The following is a 21,052-nucleotide window of genomic DNA, read 5'->3' as shown; positions in this document are numbered from 1 at the left end:
GTAATGACATGTACTCTGGCTTTTGCAGAAATACCCAGTTTCAGACATGGAGTTCAGGCTGTGTGCTGGATTTGGTTGTGTGGGAGGATTTGGGTCACTATGTCCTCCACTTTGATCTTCTTTTCCTCCCTGCTAATGAATTCTAGTTGTTCCATTTCAGTTTAACATCATGCTCTAGAAAGTGCAACTCACTATCTAATATAGAACAATATGTAGGTCAAAGCAAAAAAAACCAAGTGGTGCTTCTGCTTTTTTCTAGAAGGGATCTGGTGAGTCTTCTCCAAAAATGGTACAGTGGGAGGACAAAGGAGCTGTGATACAACTTGGATTTTTTTATAATAATTCATCTAAATGAAAATAAAAATGGTAAAGGGTAATCTGGATTCATAGGAATTCTTAACACTTTACATTCTCAGAGCAGCATGCTGGTCATGTTTCCAATGGAACCGTAAATTTAGGTTTCAAAACTCTAATTTTACTTTGTATTCTTCCTTAATTCTGTAGCATTATCAACTGCCTCCAACATACTCATCTGCCTTTAGACAATTTCAAGTGCCATCCTGGTATTTCGGCTTGGGGTGGGAGGGTACACAGGGGAGCAGGCAACAGAGTTTGGAAAGAAGCCTTTTTTAAAACAGAGAAAGAAAACAATGTTGAGTGAAGAAATGAGAGACTGTAGGGAAGAGATTATGTTCCTAAATAACCACAAAATTATATGTTAGATATCTTAGAAAATATTTTTGTATACACTGTCTTAGCTGTGGTTTTGTTTTAATATTTGTTACCTGATCTAAGATGTTATGATATGTTTTTCTATCCTAAATGCTAAGCTGGACCAGGTTGTGGGATTTTGTTTCTATTTAATCATAATCCTTTTATTATAAACAAAGTGGGATTCACAATTCAGCCTGAAATGCTTTGGGGGAAAAGGAAGTAAACTACATATACTTTGTTTTACCTCAGTACCTTGTATTTGTTATGAGGAGACTGATTTTTCGTTGGGGGAATGGGTGGTGCAGAGGTATCAAACCACATGAAGTTGTCAGTGGAGAAAACTGGTTTTGGTTTATATTAGAGTTAAAAACATGGTCACTGTAATTTCTTTGATATTAACATAGCTCTACATATTTTTCTGTAATTAGGGATTTAATGACTTTTATTTTATTTCTTAGGACTATTATGGGCCCTCATGGAATCAATCGAGCTGTTCACCGCCTTTCTTTTTCTGATTGTCAAAATGGATTAGGTAATTAGATTGCACATTGTGTTGATTCAGAGTAAACCAAATCTAAAAGCACCTGGTGAGCTTTTCCAGTTCACACTGTCATCAGTAGAAGTTAAATTTATCTGGCTTTTATGGATTTGACTGTAAATCTGTTTAGCACAGTAGGGGGAATAACCAATTTCTTGTGTGTTTCTTTTGTTTGTTCTGCAGGAGTTAAAATTATTGGAGGTTATCGGGCACAAACAGCAGAAGATTATGGGATTTTCATAAAGAGAATTCTACCTGGAGGGGTTGCTGCTGTAGATAGTAAGTAATTTTAATTTTTTTCTTGCAAACACGCTGCATATAAAAAGCTGTCAAAAGAAGTCTTTATTTTACTTTGTGGATAAGGATATTTAAAATAGCATGGTTTAGTCAGGGTTCATGATGTTGTGGCTTACTTTAACATAGAGAAATGAAACTTGGACCCTTCATGGAAGATGGAAGAAAAAGATTTTAATACTCTCAGTTCTTGAAAATGTGTTCAAATCTAGATATGGCTGGTATGAAAGCAATTGGCAATCTTTCAGAGCTGCTAAATAAGTGTTGAGATGCTGAACCTCTGTTAATTCATAAGGGATAAGTGTGTTGTTTCCTTTATAGAACTAGTATTTTTGATGAGTTCTGATTTTTTTTTTTTTTTTTAAATGGTGGTTAAGATCTTCAGTGTGGAAAGAAGAAATTATACTAGGTAGAGTTTGCAATAATAAAGTTACAGAATATACTTCTGTCCTAGGCCCATATATGGGTTTTTTTGAGATTCCATCTGGTCTTGTGCAGAATGATCATTTAAAATAATCTAAATCTAATTCAGAAGTAATAGTTCCTAAACTTGAGATTTGCAGAAGGTTAAAAATAGAATTTGTTTTAAAAAAAAAATCTTTTGGATGTCTTTATTAATGTATAAAACATTGATTGTATCTATACATGGTAACTTACATGTATGTTAAGAGCAAAATTCAGCTGAAAGGTAATTCCACAACTGTGAAATATAAATTCCAGTCCCACAAATATTTGTGCTATGTGTAAATAATACAAATAGCTAAATAACACTTATTTTCAGTGGCTATTCTGTGGTTAATAAGACCGATTCATAGTTACAAGTCTTATCACAATAACCTAGCTTAATTAGGATCAGAACCTAATCTGCTAAAAGTCATAAAGTTGTTTATTGCATTAGATCACATAAAAGTGAAAGAAAAAGCCCTGTTTTATTACCGTGATATATGTTCACCATTTTCCTGTTGATTCATGCATTACTGTCGATTTCATTACAAGGCCGTTTGCTCACTGGCGACCTCATTTTGGATGTCAATGGAGAAAACTTAATTGGAGTAACCAATGAAAGGTATGTTTGTACTTATTACTAAATGTTTATTAGAGCTTGGAATATTATATGGGGATTTTTTGGACATTATCAACCACTGATTAAAAGAGCTGAACTCCACTGAGGTCCTTGGAATTCAACTGGCAATTAATTTATCCTATAAATCTAATTCAGCAAAACTATTGTGGAAAAGTGACAGGCCTTTATATGCCTTTATAATGACAGAATAAGCTAGTTTCTTAATGATGTAGATTATAGAATGTATGTGAAAATAGCATTAAAACATATTAAGCTGTTAAAATATTTTTGTAACTATCTGTTGGTTCAATACTGGTGAATGTAAATGATGCAGCTAACAAGTATCATTGTAATGGGACAACGAAGGAGAAAAATCTGTAGAATATGTTGGATGGTTTCTGTAGCTGGATCACCAGAGATCAATGCAGCTTCGTGTTGGAGACATGGATTTAAAGTTCAAAGAAAAATTACAGTATATATTGCTGAGGGAAATCCTGAGCAATGAAGCATACCTGAGCAGTAGTTTTATTCTGGTGTAGGCTGTTAATCCTGAGGGAGGTCCAGGAAGGCGGTAAGATGGACCAAGGAGAGATGGGGACAAAAGGGAAGGGAAAGAGAGGGCAATCCCAGGTTATTCCTGTCATCAGCTACAGACTCACAGACCGATCAGTCTCTCTCACTCAGTTTGCCAATGCTTAATTTGGGTTAGCTGCTGGCAAGCTTTTTTCTCTGTATCTGGCAGTCAAAATGATTAACTACGTTAAGAATTTGTCCATTTTCCTGCTCTCTTAGCATTACTTACCATGTACTTCTTGACAGTACCCTGGTATACTGATTTGGTTGTTTTTCCCCCATTCTAGGGCTGTTGACATCTTGCGAACAGCATCAGCATCTAATCACATGTCTCTGCTAGTTGCTAGAGATGAAGAAGCAAAGTAAGAGAAAAAGAAAACATTGTTTTAGCCTCAAAACTAATAAAAAGCCAGGACTATATCTAAGGTTGGGTGGGCAGGCTTGCATTCATTTTTCTTTCAGATTAGTTTTAATCACAAAATTGTACCACATGTCACATTTTTCTGTGTAGTATTCAGTACCAATTCATTCTGAGACCATTTGCATCAATTAAAGTAGGAAGCTCAGGCTACTTTCAGTTTACTGAAGAGGATTGAAATGTTATGTTACCAGCTAATACTATTAAAAATTATTTGCTGTGATAGTTTTTTTAATACTTTGCACATATTAAAATAATAAAAAATGACAAATCCGTTAGACCTACAGTACCACAAAACTGTATGATTAAAGCTGGTCTTGCCTTCTGAAAAGAAGGCAGATTTAGTTATTGTTTCCCCTCAGAAGTTTACTTTTCAATCTTTAATGAGCTTTGAATTCGTTTGGATAAGTAGGTTAAACTGTTCACTGCAGCAGGTAGTCCAAAATACGTCCATTATAAGGACATTTATGTTAAATATTGCTTTAACCTTGCTGTTTAACATTAAGCATATAAACCAATATTGGCAGAGAATAATCAGAAATGCTAGGATCCAGGTCTGCATCCCCTTTTGACTTAAATCTCTGGAGGAAACGGCTGTTATGTAACTATATTTGATAATCATTGCAAGAGAATCTGCTGGTACTTGCCTTTCCTGGGGTGCTCTGCTTACAGAGTAATCTCCCCATAAAGGAATTTTCTCTAAATTCCTTTAGCCTTTTGTCCGATTTAAGCTTCCTCTTTCTGCTCCTTTATTTTTTTGTATTTGACAGACATTTAAATCACTTTGTAGCCTCTGATCTCTCCTTTTTTTCAGACTGCCTAGATATATGCGAGGTCCACTCTTAATCTGCTTTTATCTAAAGCATACTGACCTACTTCCTCTAAACTCCTTGAATAATTAAAATCCATCAGTCCTTTTACTGTTCTGGTGGTATGCCCAATGGCCTGTGCAGAATTTGCCACTACATACAGTCCCTCACTTAGACACCTGTGAATTAATTTCTTGTGACTGTAAATTCCTGTGCTAAAAGATTATTTGATTTATACTCAGCTGTGTTTATGTGTGTTGCCTGGGTCTGGCATTAGTTCAATAAATTTTTTCATTTAAAAAAAAAAAAATGCATCCAGCAGGTTTCAATAACCCTCTGCAGTCACTGGAATTACTTGGGAGTTACGTTCCCTGCAATCAGTTAATTTATGTTCTCTCTCTCTAATTCTATAATATGAATTTGCTGATGTTTCTGGCTTACATCATTCTAGATTATTTATATGGTTTTTTAATCTGTTATCACTGAGGCGTAAGCATAGTTCAGATTATAAACTTTTTTTTTTAAATTAGGCTGCATTCAGTATTAGATTAATCGAGAGTTTTTGTTTTCTCTTTAATGCATGTAATACAGGATGTACATCTTTGCTGCTTTTTTGCCAGTTTGTTACAATATGATTGGTTTCTGCAAAGAACTTCTGCTTTCATATTTCAATTTTTTTTTTTTTTCAGCAATGTACCTGACCGAGAATTGCCCTTTATTTCATCTGTTGGGGCTTTTAAAAAAAGATTTCATAATGAAAAAGATAAGCAAAGCCCAAGCACATACAATATTTAATATATAATGGTATCTACCTCAGATTCAATAGACTGTAAATTTCTGAGAAAGCTGAATAGAAGTTAAGAATTTGCATCAGTTTTACTCATTCTTGAATAATTAATAAATATTTCTTCTGTCCTCTTTTTTGAGGTGCCACATCTTTGTTTGCCAACCTCTTCTGGGTTCTTGTTCAGTATAGTTAAACTAAAAGCATTCTTTAAAAATATGAGCATGCTATAGATATATTTTCTGATTCCTTCTGATGTAAATAACTTGTTCTGGACCTAAGTAATACCACAGTCTTATCTGTAGTTGACTTGAATTCCAAGTTTTTAAAGTTTTGAAATCCAGGGTAAAGAGAGGTCATAATTAAGCTTTTCGACCAGTAGTCCATTTCATTCATAGTCTATTGCTATTCCATCCTTATCCTTCTGTATTACATTATCTTTTTCTTGCCTCTCTCAAACATTTGACAGGGCTTTCCTCTTTCGGTTCAGGTTGAGCTTCCCTCTCTGAGGAAGGGTAACTGTTCAGTAGAAACAGTAGCATGTTTCAAAGGGTGCATTTAAACTAATGCCAAACCCTGAGAGAGACGATCTTTTTTTGCCACAGGAAAGAATTTCACGACCTGATGGATAAGTATGGCTCTCACAGTGACACCAACTCTGCAAGAAGTTCTCCAACACAACTGTTAGCTGGTAAGAGATTGCTTCCCAGCCTGACATAATCCTGCAGGACAGTAGTCATACTTTGGTGGAGTGGAAGCTTTAACTTAAAAGTCTTTTTATTTGGGGGGGAGGGTGTATTGGAGGAAGTGACTGAAAGTCAGGCAAAACACACGTTTACTTAGACTTTAACATTTAGTTTGTAGTCGAAACATGTAACTTGAGTGGTTTGTGTGTCAGTTTCCCCAACTCTTAAAAGAAATATAATACCACCTACTTTCAGCAATTTTAATTAATGAAAAATGTGAAAAGTATTTGGTATTTGTAGATTAAATGTACCATAAGATTTCGAAGTACTAATAAAAATTTGAGCTAGAATACCATAAATTCTAATCCTCATGCAATTGTTGCCTAATTAGGGTGCCTTTATATAGCATGAGTGATTTTATGAAAGTCAGTTGAGGGGTTTTTTTTTTGCACCAGTTTGGAAAAAATCATCACTTCTTATGTTTTAAAGAATTATTCCTGGAACCCTGGGTGGCTCGCAATTCTTAGCTGTGTAGACTTAAGCTTTCTTTTGGTTGTCTGATTGCTTATAGTTTGTCTGTTTTCTAACATGAAAATAGTCATACTGAACTTACTTACATGAGTTGAAATTTTGTGCTTTTTCCTAAATGTGTGTTTTATTTCTTTTCTTCATTATTTCTTTTCTTAAGCAAAATCTATAGACAGCCCTTCTTCTGGGTCATCGTCAAGGTCACAGAGTCCTCAGTTGCATCCGAAGGATAATATCAGCAGAAATAATTCTGTCCCAGCACCATCTCCAAAGCTTGCAAAGTAATTTCCAAAACTGACTGTAACTCTCTTGTGTGAGCTGTAGAAAATGCTGTATTTGGCTGGTCAGGAAAATTTTGCATTGAATGCTAAGTGTCCAATTTTTTTTTTTTTTTTTTAATCCTGTAACTTATAATACCATTGCTGTTGCAAAATTTCAGTTTTAGTAAGTTATTTTTCTCATTTATTTATTACTTACATGGTCAAAGTAGAATAATCACGTTGACTTTTGATCTTAGTGTCTCCTAATGAATTAATGCTTCTGGTTCATGAGTACCTAGGTACTCCCATAAGCCCTGGATATATATAGTAGAGAGGAGCCTTGTAAAATAATGTTTTGATTCTTTTTGTAATTGCCAGAAGTAACTCCTGAAGTTGCTGATTTTGTAGTAAGTAGGCAGTGTAATGTTTGAACATGGAGATTAAATGTCCGCTATTTCTATTTGTTGCTGTAATACATATTTGTGCAATCAATAAGATAAAGATACTATATCACTTGAGTCTTTACTGAGTATCTAGTTCTGTGAAGTAATTGTACTTTTCTTTCTCTTCGTAGGGATAGCGCATTTCAGATAATTTCTGTTTGCAAAGGAACAAGCCTAGGTTTGAATATCGTAGGAGGAATTAACAGAAATGAAGGGCCTTTGGTATATATTCAAGAAATTATCCCTGGTGGTGATTGTCATAAGGTAAAGATCTTTCTTCCCTCCCTCCCTCCTCCTTCAGTCACCTGTAATTTTGCCTTCATTTAGTACCTACTTCAGTATTTTATATATACAGTTATATTTTAAATATAAAATTTGTTTGTGTTTCTCCTTGCTTTCTCTTTAAACATAATTATCTCATTGCACTATAGCCTGGTTACATGGTAATGAAAATTATTCATGAGTTCATTTGAGGTAAATGAGGATCTTATTCCCCAATTTACCTATGAGAAAGTAAGAAATCAACTTCTTTAAGAGGTTGCATAATGCAAGGTATATCAGCAAGGATGGGACCAAACTACAGGTTGCATCTCTTTTTTTTTTTTTTTTTTTTTTTTTCTTGGACATTCAAAAAATCATTTTTCCCTTAGACTTAATTTAGATGGGTCCCTGCAGTTGGAAAGCATTGTGTAGGCAAATTAGAAAAAAAATATTCTCATAATGCAGACTAATAGAATGTGTGACAGTACTGATTACTGTTTTCATTTATGACAAATGCAATATGTAAATCAGGAGGGCTTGTCAGTTTTAAAAAATAAATACAGAACTGTCTGGTTCAAGTACACAAAACTGTTTATCCAAGTGTCGTCATCTGCATCTGGAGTTGTTATGGTTATTTTGATGTGTAGATAACCAGTTTCTGCCTCTTGCCAAGCAAGAGGGTATGGGTTAATTTCACGAGCAATGAGTTTTGCCCCAAAACAATCTATAACTATTTGTGACTGAATTTTTGTAGATTAAAGTTAATCCTAAAATGCCAAGATGGGGGAAAAAATGCAAAGTTTCTCCAAGACTTCTTGTAGTAGATAAATGGTAATCATTCTTCTTTTGTTTTCTCCTATTTTGTTGTGGCTTCTAAAACATTTTTCTCATTGTAAACATATAATTTAAAGCCTAACACACATAACAGATAGACTGAGACCGAGACATTAATTTGTGGTAGGTTCTAATATTAGCAATCGTAGAAGTAATTTGCCAATCTTGGTTATCCTGTTTGAGAAACCTAAATAGCAAGCGTATTTTAAATCTTTGCCACATGAGGGCAGCATTGAAAAGGGTATCTTTTAGTAGGCTGGATGCAAGCGAAATAAAAGATATACAACTTTTTTCTTCAATCAAAACCAAAACACTAAGTGACAAAAAAAGGTAGTAAGTGCTATCATAGGTTTGAAATAATACAGCTAAAATTATGGTATGTGGGTATTAAAAATTTAAAATTATACTGGTCTTGAAAAGGTATTTTACTTGTTTCCTACGTATCTTTTTCTGTACACAGTTTGTTTCACATGGTCAGATTGATTCTGTGATTAATTTCTTAAGAGCTGAAGAACACAGACATTATGTGTAATTTGATGTGTATTACATTAGACAAATGTCATAACTAACTTTGTAACCATAGGTGAATTATGTGAATTTTCAGTTAAATTGTTGAGGCCTCTTTTAAAATGTGAGTAAAGAAAGCTTTATCTTAGTGAGAAATCTAACCTACCACGTTTAAAGTCTTGTCTTACAGTCTTCGAGACAGAAATGTGATACGTTCCTGTGTTGGTAGAAAGTTTGCAATGAATTCAAACAGGAGGACAAAGTTGACAATGTTATTTCTATTGTGGTTTTGACTGGTGAATTCCTAATAGATTAATCTGGTTTTGTCATTAAGATTAATACGGCTAGTAAGTGCCTGAAGAGTCCCATGTGAAGCCAAGAATGTTTGGTTTTGAAATACAAATTAATCCAGCTCACAGCTGAATTAGGAATACAGGAAGCTTCCTGTAGTCAGATGGATTGGTACTCCTTGATGGAAAATTTACTATCTATGATTTGTTTGGTTGGGTTTTTTTAACAGAAGTAATGCATCTGGGTCCAAATTTCTTCTTCTACACAGTACCTGAGATCCATTCTGTCTGATGAAGCTTTTACAATGACTGCTATCATGGTGATTAAATGATCGTTTGATCTGCTGTTTATTTCTGAAGATTGACAGGCAGAATATATAGCCATTCTTGATATTTCTTGTCTTAACAGATCCAGAGGAATATGTTAGTGTTGTGATTCTACACTTCTTTCTGTAGTGTTAGCAATTAATATAAAATTTGCGGGTTTGTTTTTTTTATTTATGTTAGGATGGACGATTGAAGCCGGGAGATCAACTTGTGTCCATAAACAAAGAGTCAATGATTGGTGTCTCCTATGAAGAGGCAAAAAGTATAATCAACAGAACAAAGATGAGGTATCTGTTACTGTCAAACACCTAACCCTCCAAAATGGTTTATTATATGATATTTATGATCAGATTAATGCAGAATGTCTCATCATATGAACTTAGAGGAAATGCAAGGGATATTAGTTTTTTTGAAATATTCAGTTGCCATATTATTTCATAGAAAAAGACTCAAATGCACCGTTTAGACCTGTAAAATTATGATCCTTTAATTCCTTTCAAAAGAAAAAACAAAACCCAAAACCACATTATTTGCCTTTTTTAATGATGGGCAATAGAACATCCTTTTAGAAAAATAATTAAATAAAATCACACACAGTGTTTGGGAAAATGTAATTTTTGCAAGAGTAACTTATAATCCTATGAACAGTATAGTATACAATATGTTGAAACTTTTTTAATTTTAATTTTAGGTTTGAAAGTTTTTGGGAGATAGCTTTTATTAGACAAAAAAATGTTCCCAGTTATTCAGAGAATCTGCAACGTCCTTCCAGCCTCTTAGCATCTTCTGTAGCATATGGAGCGCAACAGGCTGCAGTTCTTAGTTCTCTCGCATCTCCTAATGGGAAGCTTGTTTCAACGTTCACTCCAAATGCTGTGAGTATACTTATTACTCCTCTCAGTATAAAGAGAGCAAATGGTTCTTTTTCCTAATTTTATTGAAATTTCAGTATAGGGTTATTTTAATTCAGTTTCCCTTCTAGTAAGAAAATGACGGGCTCTTTTTCCTGTACGATATTAATTCTTTGGAATATCAAGACTTTTCCAGAAAACATGTTGTGTAACGGTAGAGTAAACCACAATGATGAGAGGAATGAGTATTAGTTGACTTGTGGTAAGAAAACAAATCAAATAAAATAAGCATTAACTGGGTTCTTAGATACAGAGTTCTCCTTACTGTTTTTCTAGGGACTAAAGTTTCAGAATTAGATACATAGTTATATATCTCAGAGATAAATTACTCTCTGATTACCACATATGTGTGAGTACAGTACAATCTCACAAGTTACACTTCCTCCATGATGATGAGATTTTGGTTAAAAATCAGAGTCCTAGAAGAATGTGGGTTTCTTCCCCTTTCTTTCGGCTAAGCAACAATTGTTGGTTTAATTCATACAGCACACCATTAGTGTGAAGAAGTAATGTTGACCATAAGAAAGAAGATTTTAAAACTACTCTATTATTTCAATTTAAAAAAAAAACATTTTCAATTTATCACATTTTTAAAACTAAATATTGTCTTTGAACAAGGAAGACTAAAATACTCCATGTCAAACACAAAGTCAAAACAGGTGATTCTCAGTTGTTCTTACATTTGTACTTAAAATTCTTGCCCATTTTTCTTTCCTATTAGAGATATAAACATTGAAACAGGTTGCCTAGAGAGACTGTGCTATCTTAATATGTGAAGATATCCAAAACCTAACTAAGGTTTTGAGAAGGCCCTGATCTAAGTTTTTTGAATGGCATTCCTTCTCACCACTGTGCGCCCCCCCCCATGCCTTCCATTTTCTCCTAGGGTTGTTTTGATCTCTCCAGCCCTGTTTCTCCTCTGGTCTTCCTTCCTCTCCCACTCTTTTACATTAATGTGTATTTCTAGTTTGGCTCGTGATCTGCTTTAGAAATAGTATTTCATGACTTTTGATTTTCTTTCATAGATGGAAACTGGAGTCAAGATGGGAGAACAATCTCCAATTACTTCTCTAGACAGCAGTCCTACTGATGTGTCTGCCACTGGTAAATGGTGATTTAATTCCCTGCCACCCTTTTTTTCTTCAATAACTGTCATACAGAAAATAGTACATAGTGAGACTCAATAGCCTTTAAAAAAAGGAATATTGCACTATTTTGTAGTACTAAATGAAGGACTGAGATCAATGGATTGTTTAGTAGCTTCTGTCAAATATAACTTACATTGTCTTTAACAAACAGCTGAAACCAAACAAAAATGAGTGATCACAACATTTGCTATACAGCAGTAATGATAATAGACTCAGTAGAAACCAGATAATGAAGACTCACATATAGATCAAGGTTAGGTTGCCATAGAAACTGAGCTTTCTTGATTTGATGAAATTCTGTGGATGTATACTGCTTGCACTTTTTTTCTTTTTTTTTTAATCAGGGCAGCCTACTGGAAGCATAGAAATAACATGCAGACCTCTAACAGTTTTTCAATTAATAACAAATAGAATATATACTTGTATATTTATATTTGAGAGTCATGACATTCAAACAAAGAGAATAGTCACTTTGATCATATCTCTAAATATATGTTTTGAAAACAACACTAAGGAAAAATAGAGGTGGTGGAATTTGGTCAGAAACAAATTTGAACAATTGTAATTCATTTGGGAAGCAAATATGCATTATATTTACAGTGAAAATGCAGTAGTCTGACATAATAATGAGGGTGTCAATTGACACAGTAATATAACTGATTCTGTTCTGTATTTCTGTATGAAGACCTGAACTATATTCTTTTTCTTCAGGCGGTAGTAAGTAAGCATAACCTGTGCTTCTCAACTTGATGTCTAATATACTGAGAAGAGGGAGGACAAATACATAGGATCTGATTCATTCTAGATGTCACTCCACTGATGTTATTTAAATTGTACCTGTGTTTATAATGGCCCATATTAGTTATCCTAATTTTAAATGAAACAATCTACTTATTGCAAATCTGACCAGTTGGCTTCCTTGCTTGAAGGGTGAGCTGACTGAATGTGAACTTTTGAAACTGGAAGGGTTGTAGTGTTGAATACAGCTGGAGTTTAATGATCACACTTTTTTTTCATATTGATCATGAAAAACACCACAACTAAATCAGAGGAACAAGACAAAAGGCTATTTTTTAATATATTCAGAATATAAGACTCTTGGTTAATAAAATGCAATACACAGGAGCTTCATTGATGCTTAAAGAGACCAAGAAGGCCACAGTTTCTTAACATATCTGAATAATGTAGCTAGTAGAATGGAAAGCAGAAATACTTGCAGCTTCGGTTTGTACTGTTTCTTGTCATTTTTCTTTTTAGTCATACTTAATAGCACATCCTTTGTCAAAGCTGCCACTTCTCTCATGCTGCCCTTTTTCAAGGATAACCTTTCAAAGATGACCTTGCAAAAGTAAAGTAGCTCTTAGATTTTTTTTTTTTCTCTTAATGCTGTAAGAAGAATGAGCATAATTTTGAGAAATTCTTCCAAAACTCATACACAAGGCTTTTTCATTCTGAGTTGAAAAGGAGTGTGCCAATTCAGCTGAGGTTCTAGCCCACTGTCTTCAGAATTTAATATAGCATGTGAGAGGTGTTAGTGTCAGAGATTTTCAAGATGTTTTGGTTTATGCTTTTGGCATATAAAGAGAATGTAAATTACTTTGAGCTTGGAAACAGATATGCTGTGAAACTAAAAAAAAAAAAAAAAAAAAAAAGAATTCTGTGTGATTCCTTCTGTTCCTTTAGAGAGAATCTCAAAACTGCAAGATCCCTTAGTTTTCAAATGCTTGTTTTGGTTTCAGTACCTCTCTAGTCCATTAATGAAATAATGAATTAAGATCTAAATTACATTTATAAATGATGCATGCAAACAAGTATTCTGTTTTCTTCTGCAAAAAACAAGTCAATGGATTTGTTCTATTTACATACATCTAAAATCCAAAGAAATCGATAGTTAACTGCTCCTTTTGCCTACTGTCTGTGATCAAAGGCTTCCAAATGTTGCTGCTTCTTGTGTTGTATCCACAGGTGTGTCTGAAACATGACAAAGCTGTCACTGCATTTCTCAAGTTCTATTAGAACTAAGCACACCCAACAAAAAAAAGCAATTATTCTGAAATCTTGCATATGGACTGCTTAGTACTGCTAGCTTCTTTTCCTTTCCTCAGCTTAATTATTTCTGTATGTTGGAAATAAAATAGATGCACCATAAGTTATTAATGCAACCAGCTAAAATTATGCAAACTTGTATTTCTGACTATAAGGACTGGAGGGGAGGGGATGATGGATGATGGCTTAATGGATGGTAGTTCTTGGAAGAGAGTTCCTCCCCAGGAAAAGATACTGAGGACCCTGCTGGAATTCAGTCTAAGCTACCTCCACACAGCCCTTAGTTGGCAACAGGTCATTCCCTCTCTTTCCACAGTGTTTTCTAGATCACTAGATACGGTTTTGGGAACTGATGATTATGCTGAGGGTGTGTCTTGAAGGTCTTTCTCGGAATTCACAAGTGTGTTTCCCCTTCTGTTTCCAGAGTAACTGTATCTCTGAGAGAGGAGAAAATATCACAAGTCTAAGCCATATGCTTGATGGATCGCTCAAAGTTATTCCTGGTTTCTTTCTGCTAATTTGCTACTTGTCACTTTTTGATGTGAAAAAATGGTTTAAGTGATTTTTGTTTATTATAATTATGTCCTTTAAAAATAAAAAAGTCAATCTAAATATTAACATTTATTTGTGGTATTTAGCTGGCATCTGTTTGATGAGCAGAGCTTCAGAACAAATTTTTCAAAGCAGTAGTTACATTTAATTTTAATTTTTTTTCTTCTTAGTTATTGCCCCCAGCCAGAATGATGATTATGAGCTACAAGGAAGGAACTCTACTCTTCGTCTCAAAGCAGAAAAGCTGGAGAGGGTAAATACTTAAAATCTTTTGAGTTTTCCTTTCTCCCCCTTCATGATGCATGTAAAACATCTGGAGAGTATTTTTAGGCGGACAAACTTTAAGGTATAAATTTCACACTAAATTTTCTGTTTGGATAGTTCTTTCAGGTTGCAGGCCAATATTTCATTTTATATATTGGGCAAATTACTGGTTTTGTTAATCTAATTACTGATTAACTCTTCTGGGAATCTGAACATCCCTCAGGATTTTTAAGGCAGTTATTAAGGACAAAGGGGTTTGCTTATTACACTCATCTGTATTCAAGGTTGAATAATATCTGAATATCTCTCAATTAGAAGGAAAAGTCACAGAGTGTCTCTGGAATAAAAGTGTTGTCAGTGAGAGTGTACTATGATACAAAGGCTCTTTGAAGTATAGCTCTTTAATTACTCCCCCATGTCCCTGCAGTCATTATCCCTAGTCCTTTCTTTTTTTTCTCCAAAATAAGTTTTCTCTTTCCAGGCATTGAATTATCTTGGGATTCAGCCCACGGATGAACAGCAGCAAGCCCTAAGGCAGCAACTTCAGAAAGATTCTAAAGGAACAGTGTCTTTTGGAGGTAATAATTTGTTAATTGCCATGGAAAATAATGAAATGTAGAAATACAGAAATTATAGATAATAACCATCAATACATTTTCTGTCAGCATTGGGTTGCTCCTGCAAATAAAATGATACTCTGAGGCAAGAACCTTATTCTACTGTGTAAAAATAAGCTTGGAATTCTGAAACTAAGTAATTGGAAAGCAAATCACAAATTTATCTAATTAAGAGCAGCCTTGAGAAAGTTTTGGTTTTGTGCTCACAAATTCCTAAGTTTTTGCCTCGACAATAGGGTACTGTAATTGTTCCAAAAATTACTTGGGAGAGTACTGATGGTTAAAGAGACTTCTTGAAGCAACTAAACTGAGAGATTATTAACTTCTTTAGTTTGTGAGAAGCAAGAACGTTGCAACTATTGCATGTAGAAGAGATTTACATGGAGACAATCATGATTCTTCTTCTAGCTAAATCTAATTCTGATAGGAATGAGCTGCTTCTGTTGGTTGTGACAATTTTGGTAGGTGACACTAACAATTTAAGAATATTTCTCATAAACTGTGAGACTTATGATGGTTCTGATGCTAAAACTGATGGAAATTTCACCTTTCCTAAAGTTTACGAGAAACAGCATCATACACTAGTATATGAAAAATAATTTCTTGTACTTGACCATCCAAAAAGACACTGGATTTTTAAGTACCTTATCAAGAAACATATGGGATCTTCCATCAGATTTTATGTGGTATAAACAAAGTGACCTTTATATTTCCACTTTTCTGTCATACGTAACAGAATATTTTTTTTTTTAATACATTCAAAATGAATGGGTAGTCCAAGCCATGTTGATTGAGAATGCTGTAGTGTTTGTATTTAAAACTTTCAACTCGGTCAACATCAATTTTACCAGGTCTCTATCAGGGATTTAAAGGAAACTATGAGGTGTGAGCTAGCACGAAATTTTTTCTTTTTCCTGCAGAGACAGTGTATCTCCTCTAGTAAAGTCAATTCATTGGGAAGGACAGGTGTATAACAGGTGTGCAGATTTCTTTTAATTTTTCATGGGGGTCTGCCAAACATAGGGCATCTCTAACCAGGTACTTTGAAGGTGAACTTCACACCACCTTTTGTTTTGTTTTCTCCTTCACAACTTGATTCAGGGATATTTCATCCCAAGACCTGTTTTGTAAATTTTTACTCTTATTCTTGCCAGCTTTACCAAATGTTTCTGTTCAGAGATGTGTCTGATTTTCATATTTTCCTTTAGAAAGCTTCTGGAGGGCAGACGCTGTGTTTGTGAAAGAGTAGCCATACATTGCGATATTAGTAATTGTGTTGCACCTAGTGATACTGCTACTAAACTGAACTTGTGAACTACAGCAGCAAAATCTAAACTGTTTTTTAGATTTCATTGAAGTTTCAAGGAATCTGTTCTCTATGCAATTGAATGCAACAGATGATGGCCAAAAATCTGTAACATTTGGGGTCAATGAAATTGCCAGCTTACTGGATTCACAGGTAAAATATGTGCCTGTACAGTGTTTAACTGTTGGAAGGAGATTATTGGAGAGTTTATTATATGTAAGATTACTCCAAATCTTGGGCAGATGTTTACAACAGCTCCATATCATGGTGTTCTTTAAGATAACCTAGTTTCTGTAAAGCTTTTTAAAGCAACCTACTTTGCAGAAAGCAATTCACGTAATTATGTTGTGATTTGTTATTAAGTGTGGACAACAGTGATTTACTGAGGTTTCTTAATGGAATACATATTGCTACTACCTGTGTGAGTGATAAACAATTATTGGGCCCAGTGATTTGAACTACTGCTACAGTGTACATCACTTTATTCTAGAAGTGACTTTAAGAAAGAGCATTTGCAGCATAGGAATACTAAAATAAAATTACGTATTATTTAAAATATTGAAGAAAACAGGGGCTATTAGTGTTGTATTCTTGGAACTTCTAAAAATACTTGTATTAATCCTTTTTAACAGGAAAAATAATTGTTCATTTGGAAGATAAGTTGGTCAGAATTTTCTTAAACATTTTTAGTATTTTCAGTTCTTTAAGTTATTTTAAAATTAAGATTATCCTCTCATTTTATTAACAATACATTTTATGATAAGATGTTAAAGATTATGGAAGATACAGTTAGCAATACATTCTTAACCTTACGTATTTAAATATGCACAGTTTGTAACCTGTGATTCTTTGGAGGATGACATGGAAAGGCTTAAGGAAGAAAGAAATGAAGCTTTAAAAGAAATGAGTAAATTAAAGGTAATACTTAATTTTTATTTGCTTTAAATTATTCAGGAGATGAATTTCTTTTTGAGTGTATACAGTAATTTACTGGTTTTCTTCTGAATCTTATGTGCAATTTTTGATGAATAAATAAAAAGGCAGAGCAAACAGTCCTAATTATGTTTGAAGATTGTATGCTTACAATATATTTCTGGAGACAGTGAATCTTATTTGTTAAATAATCTTGCTTTTTAATCTGATTCACAGAGAAATGAGACTAAGCAGACATTTCACAAAAGTGAATTTGGAGAAGTGACTGATTTGCATAGCAATTTTATTTAGAAATGTGTGATCCTAGTAACTGCAGTGTCTGAGCATATGCTAATACTTTTGAAAGAAGTCGGAACTGGAGGATAAATTAATCTGTTTGCAAAATTAATAGATATTTTCACAGACGTTGCAAAATATGCGAGCCCTAAAGCAACAAACATATTTATTGTTTCTTAATACCCTGGGTGACAAGCACAGTCCTATGCTCCTGAATTTCTTTTTTGACAAGCCAAAAGATAAAAAATTCTGGTTCTGTATTCAGCGTACCCAACTCTTGTCTTTGCACAGGACTGGAAAATTCATCCCAGGATATAGGCAATTCTAGAAATTGCCTCCTGGTCCAAAAAAATTCTTTCTTGCTATAGTTACAAAAACTTTGGGTTGACATGCCCAAAGATCTGTTCTTCATTCTGTGCACAAAGATTCTTCTGGAAACTTTGCACTGAAAAGAAAGAACACGATTTACATTGAACATTGAAGCAGTGAATACTTATCATGAGTCCCTAAATTGCTGATGTCGAAAACTGGCAATAAGCAATCTATAATTACCTCATTTCTTATACTCTTACCTTAACAATCTACAGTCAAATACTTGATCCTGAGTGAGAAATACCATTGGTCTGACTCAGTATAAGAATCTTCATGCTTTTAGAGCACTTTTTTTTTTTTTTTTAAACTTTGTTAGAACTTTTAACCTTCTGAAAGTGGCGTACCTACAGGCTTCTGGTATCAGTAGGTGAGTGAAAGAATGGTCAAATGTACAATGCTTTAAAATAAGTTAATATGAATATTAGGTTGTACAGCAATCTGTTAAAGCCACAAAAATGTCTTTATTCTGCTCATTTGTTAGGTGGCTAGGTAACAAGAGACTTCAAATGTGTATTTTACTTATATCACAGGAATGTTCAGTAAATAATCCTCAGATGCTCAAGGACCTTAAAGAGTATCAATGAACTCTCTGAAAAACTAGCTTTTAGAGATTAAAATTTGGTTTTGTCACAGATTTTATAAAAGCTGTTGATTATTTATTATTTCCACCAGAACTTTTCTAATATGTGTGTTTCTGATTATACAACATTATTAGCAGACATATGTTGTGGCCTAGAAACATAGTAGTTGTGCAGAAGGCAGTAAGTACATTGATAGAAGTTAAGTATTCCTACCTGTAGTTTTGAAAGAGCTAACCGGGTTTTAGGAATAAAAACTCTTTCTCTTTCAGCCTTAATTATTAATTATTTATTCCTTTTTTTTTTTAAACAGGAAAAATTGTCTGAATCTGTGAATTTACAGAAACAGTTAACAGAGGAGCTACAAATAGTCAAGCAAGTATGTTGAAGTTTCTTAAAAATACAATTTTTTTTTTGCTGTTTTTTGTGGAAGGGAGAAGGGAGCACTTCTTTCTTGATGCTCGTATAGACTATACTTTCACACTGATTTCAACACAAAGTGGTTCTTTTGTTACTACAAAGCTTTTGATTAGAATTGGAGAATATTGATCCTTAAGTTTTTTTGGAGCAATAATACTTCTCTGCTGTTGAATTGAGGTAGGAACCGTAAGACAAGCTGGATCAGATATGTTAGATAATAATGTAGTAGTACCTTTCTGCTCTTAAGTGTTCTTGAAGTGATTTTGCTGTTCTTAGGCAACAGCGTGCCTAATCTACAGTCCTAACGTTAGCTACTTTATATGTCAACCAGAGTTTTAAGTATGAAAAAATAGATGCACTTGACAATACCTGGAATTTATCAGGAAAAAAATGGTAGTGTTTTGTGAGGAATGTCTTGTTTCTGTCTCCATTATCTATCTATAATTATGAGAGAAGAAATCAGAGTTTCTTATGAAATTAAGTCTTCTTGTGTCTTTTAGAGGAAATTTCCAAATAAACGTAAGTGTCGTGTCATTTCTAGCCTGGATTCAAAACCAAGTAACTTTCCTGTTTCCTGTTTCCTGCTTTTACTGAACATCATCCTGTCAGCTCTTTTCTTCTTATGAGCTGGCTGCCTTTCTTCTCTCCTGTACTGCTACACGTATTCCATGTAGGTTTCTCATGGCTATCTGTTCCATCAGATGTCATATGTAAAAATGCAAGATGCAGTTTAAAAATCTTCCTGTGTACTGTTATATAAAGATTAGTTTTATGGTTTTGCTCCTATATGTAGATTGTTCAGCACCTTCTTTATCACCTTTTATTCCTTGACTATAAGAGAACTGCTTGAAAGCTTTTTCCATTAATATTGTGATGTTGCCCTCTATACACTGTGGGACAGCAGGGAAATAAATTGGATTCTTTTTGTGATAAAATTTAACTGGAAGTATGTTCCAGTAGTGCACCTCATGTTTCCATTTGCTAATGGGTATTCAGTCTGTTGCTCTAGACTAGAGCAGATGTTCAGTCTATCAGTCTAGACTAAAGCTAGTACAAAGTACAAACCCCAAAATGCAAACAGTATGGACATCAGGTCCTCAGCATCGAGAGTTTCAGTTCACATACCTGCTCTTCCTGGGAAGGTAGACTTGGGCAAAGATGGTTTAAAATGCTCTAAGTGGCAGCAATGCCAATTTTCTACCACGTGAGGTCCTCGTACTTTTATTTTTCTCTCAAGTACTGTCATGTGATAGTGAAGGTCAGTTTTGCAGTAAACCTCCAGGGGATAAATATTCTGATTTTCTACTAAGCGTTTTAAGTAACTGCTGTTGAAAAGGTTTCATATAGCGAAATGAAAGAGAAATAATAAATTATATGTAATTACAGCGCTGTGTGACCTATTTTAGGAGATAGAAGCAGGCTTTTAATGGAAATTTTAGTTCTGTTTGTACTTGGTGCATTTTCAAGTGTTTTCTATATATTTCTGTAGTTCAGAACCAGTGTTGACGCTGAGATTCATGGTGATATGAAGTTTAAAAAAAATAGGCTACTTACAAGTTGCCATTTAAACTATGATGATGCATTCCTGCTTGAGCTGAAGTTTATGAAATGAGTTAATAAGTACAATATTGAGCCCTAATGACCTGATTAAAAGTAAACAAACAAACTTAAGTATGTGTTTAAGGTCTTCTGAATTCAATACAATTTAAACATTTTTTTAAAATCACTGCTTTCCTGAAAAAAAACAAAAAGGTTTTAAATAAGGATATAGGGTACCAGTCATATATTGAGCTATCTTTTGTGGTATTTCTATTGTCTACTAATTGTTAATCACAGAGATTACAGGTTAATTAGGACAGGCATACAAATATTCTGGTTAATGAACATGTTTTGTTAGTACCGATTCATTAAAAAGTGCTCGAATCAGTAGCTAACAGGATAAACAAACTCTTAAGATTAGAAATATTGCTAAATTTGAAATGAGGTAGTAATTATTTTCTATTATTGGTCTATGACAATTAAAATACCTTAATTTATAGATCTTTACTTTGAGATTTTGATATAGCGCTATCTTTGGGTCTTCCTTGAAATCATATGGAAGCTGAAATTGGCACAAAACATAGAAAGGCACTTTTGAGTACCTGAAGTCTTGTCGACACCGTGAATGTGAGATCTGTAACGATGTCTTCTATCTTCCTGGACAAGTTTGACTGTATTCTGTGCTGCCTGAAAGTCCTGGGTCATACCAACCTGAATGATTTCTTTACTAGAGTTTTTTTTATGCAGTTATGGTCAGCTGA

At 34.1% G+C, this 21,052-nt stretch overlaps 1 protein-coding gene across 13 annotated transcripts in view; it reads left to right on the top strand.

Moving 5' to 3' along the window:
- The window catches only part of STXBP4 (syntaxin binding protein 4), a 76,522-nt gene that overhangs the window by 8,526 nt on the left and 46,944 nt on the right, over positions 1-21,052 (top strand). For 8 of the 13 annotated variants that reach the window (XM_052806894.1, XM_052806891.1, XM_052806890.1 and 5 more), the window contains 15 exons: positions 1,173-1,246; positions 1,436-1,531; positions 2,543-2,612; positions 3,470-3,544; positions 5,799-5,884; positions 6,568-6,688; positions 7,242-7,374; positions 9,510-9,616; positions 10,021-10,204; positions 11,266-11,344; positions 14,157-14,239; positions 14,732-14,828; positions 16,214-16,326; positions 17,005-17,091; positions 18,646-18,711. In XM_052806894.1, coding sequence (XP_052662854.1) covers positions 1,173-1,246; positions 1,436-1,531; positions 2,543-2,612; positions 3,470-3,544; positions 5,799-5,884; positions 6,568-6,688; positions 7,242-7,374; positions 9,510-9,616; positions 10,021-10,204; positions 11,266-11,344; positions 14,157-14,239; positions 14,732-14,828; positions 16,214-16,326; positions 17,005-17,091; positions 18,646-18,711 — 1,471 coding nt within the window. Of the gene's footprint in view, positions 1-963; positions 1,065-1,172; positions 1,247-1,435; positions 1,532-2,542; positions 2,613-3,469; positions 3,545-5,689; positions 5,709-5,798; positions 5,885-6,567; positions 6,689-7,241; positions 7,375-9,509; positions 9,617-10,020; positions 10,205-11,265; positions 11,345-14,156; positions 14,240-14,731; positions 14,829-16,213; positions 16,327-17,004; positions 17,092-18,645; positions 18,712-21,052 lie in introns of those variants that run through there. The other 5 variants (XM_052806887.1, XM_052806898.1, XM_052806899.1 and 2 more) reach the window with 3 other exon arrangements.

The sequence above is a fragment of the Harpia harpyja genome, chromosome 14 (assembly GCF_026419915.1).
Source record: "Harpia harpyja isolate bHarHar1 chromosome 14, bHarHar1 primary haplotype, whole genome shotgun sequence".
Lineage (NCBI taxonomy): Eukaryota > Metazoa > Chordata > Aves > Accipitriformes > Accipitridae > Harpia > Harpia harpyja.
Note: the sequence above shows the minus strand (reverse complement) of the source record. Positions and strands in the feature narration are given on the sequence as shown.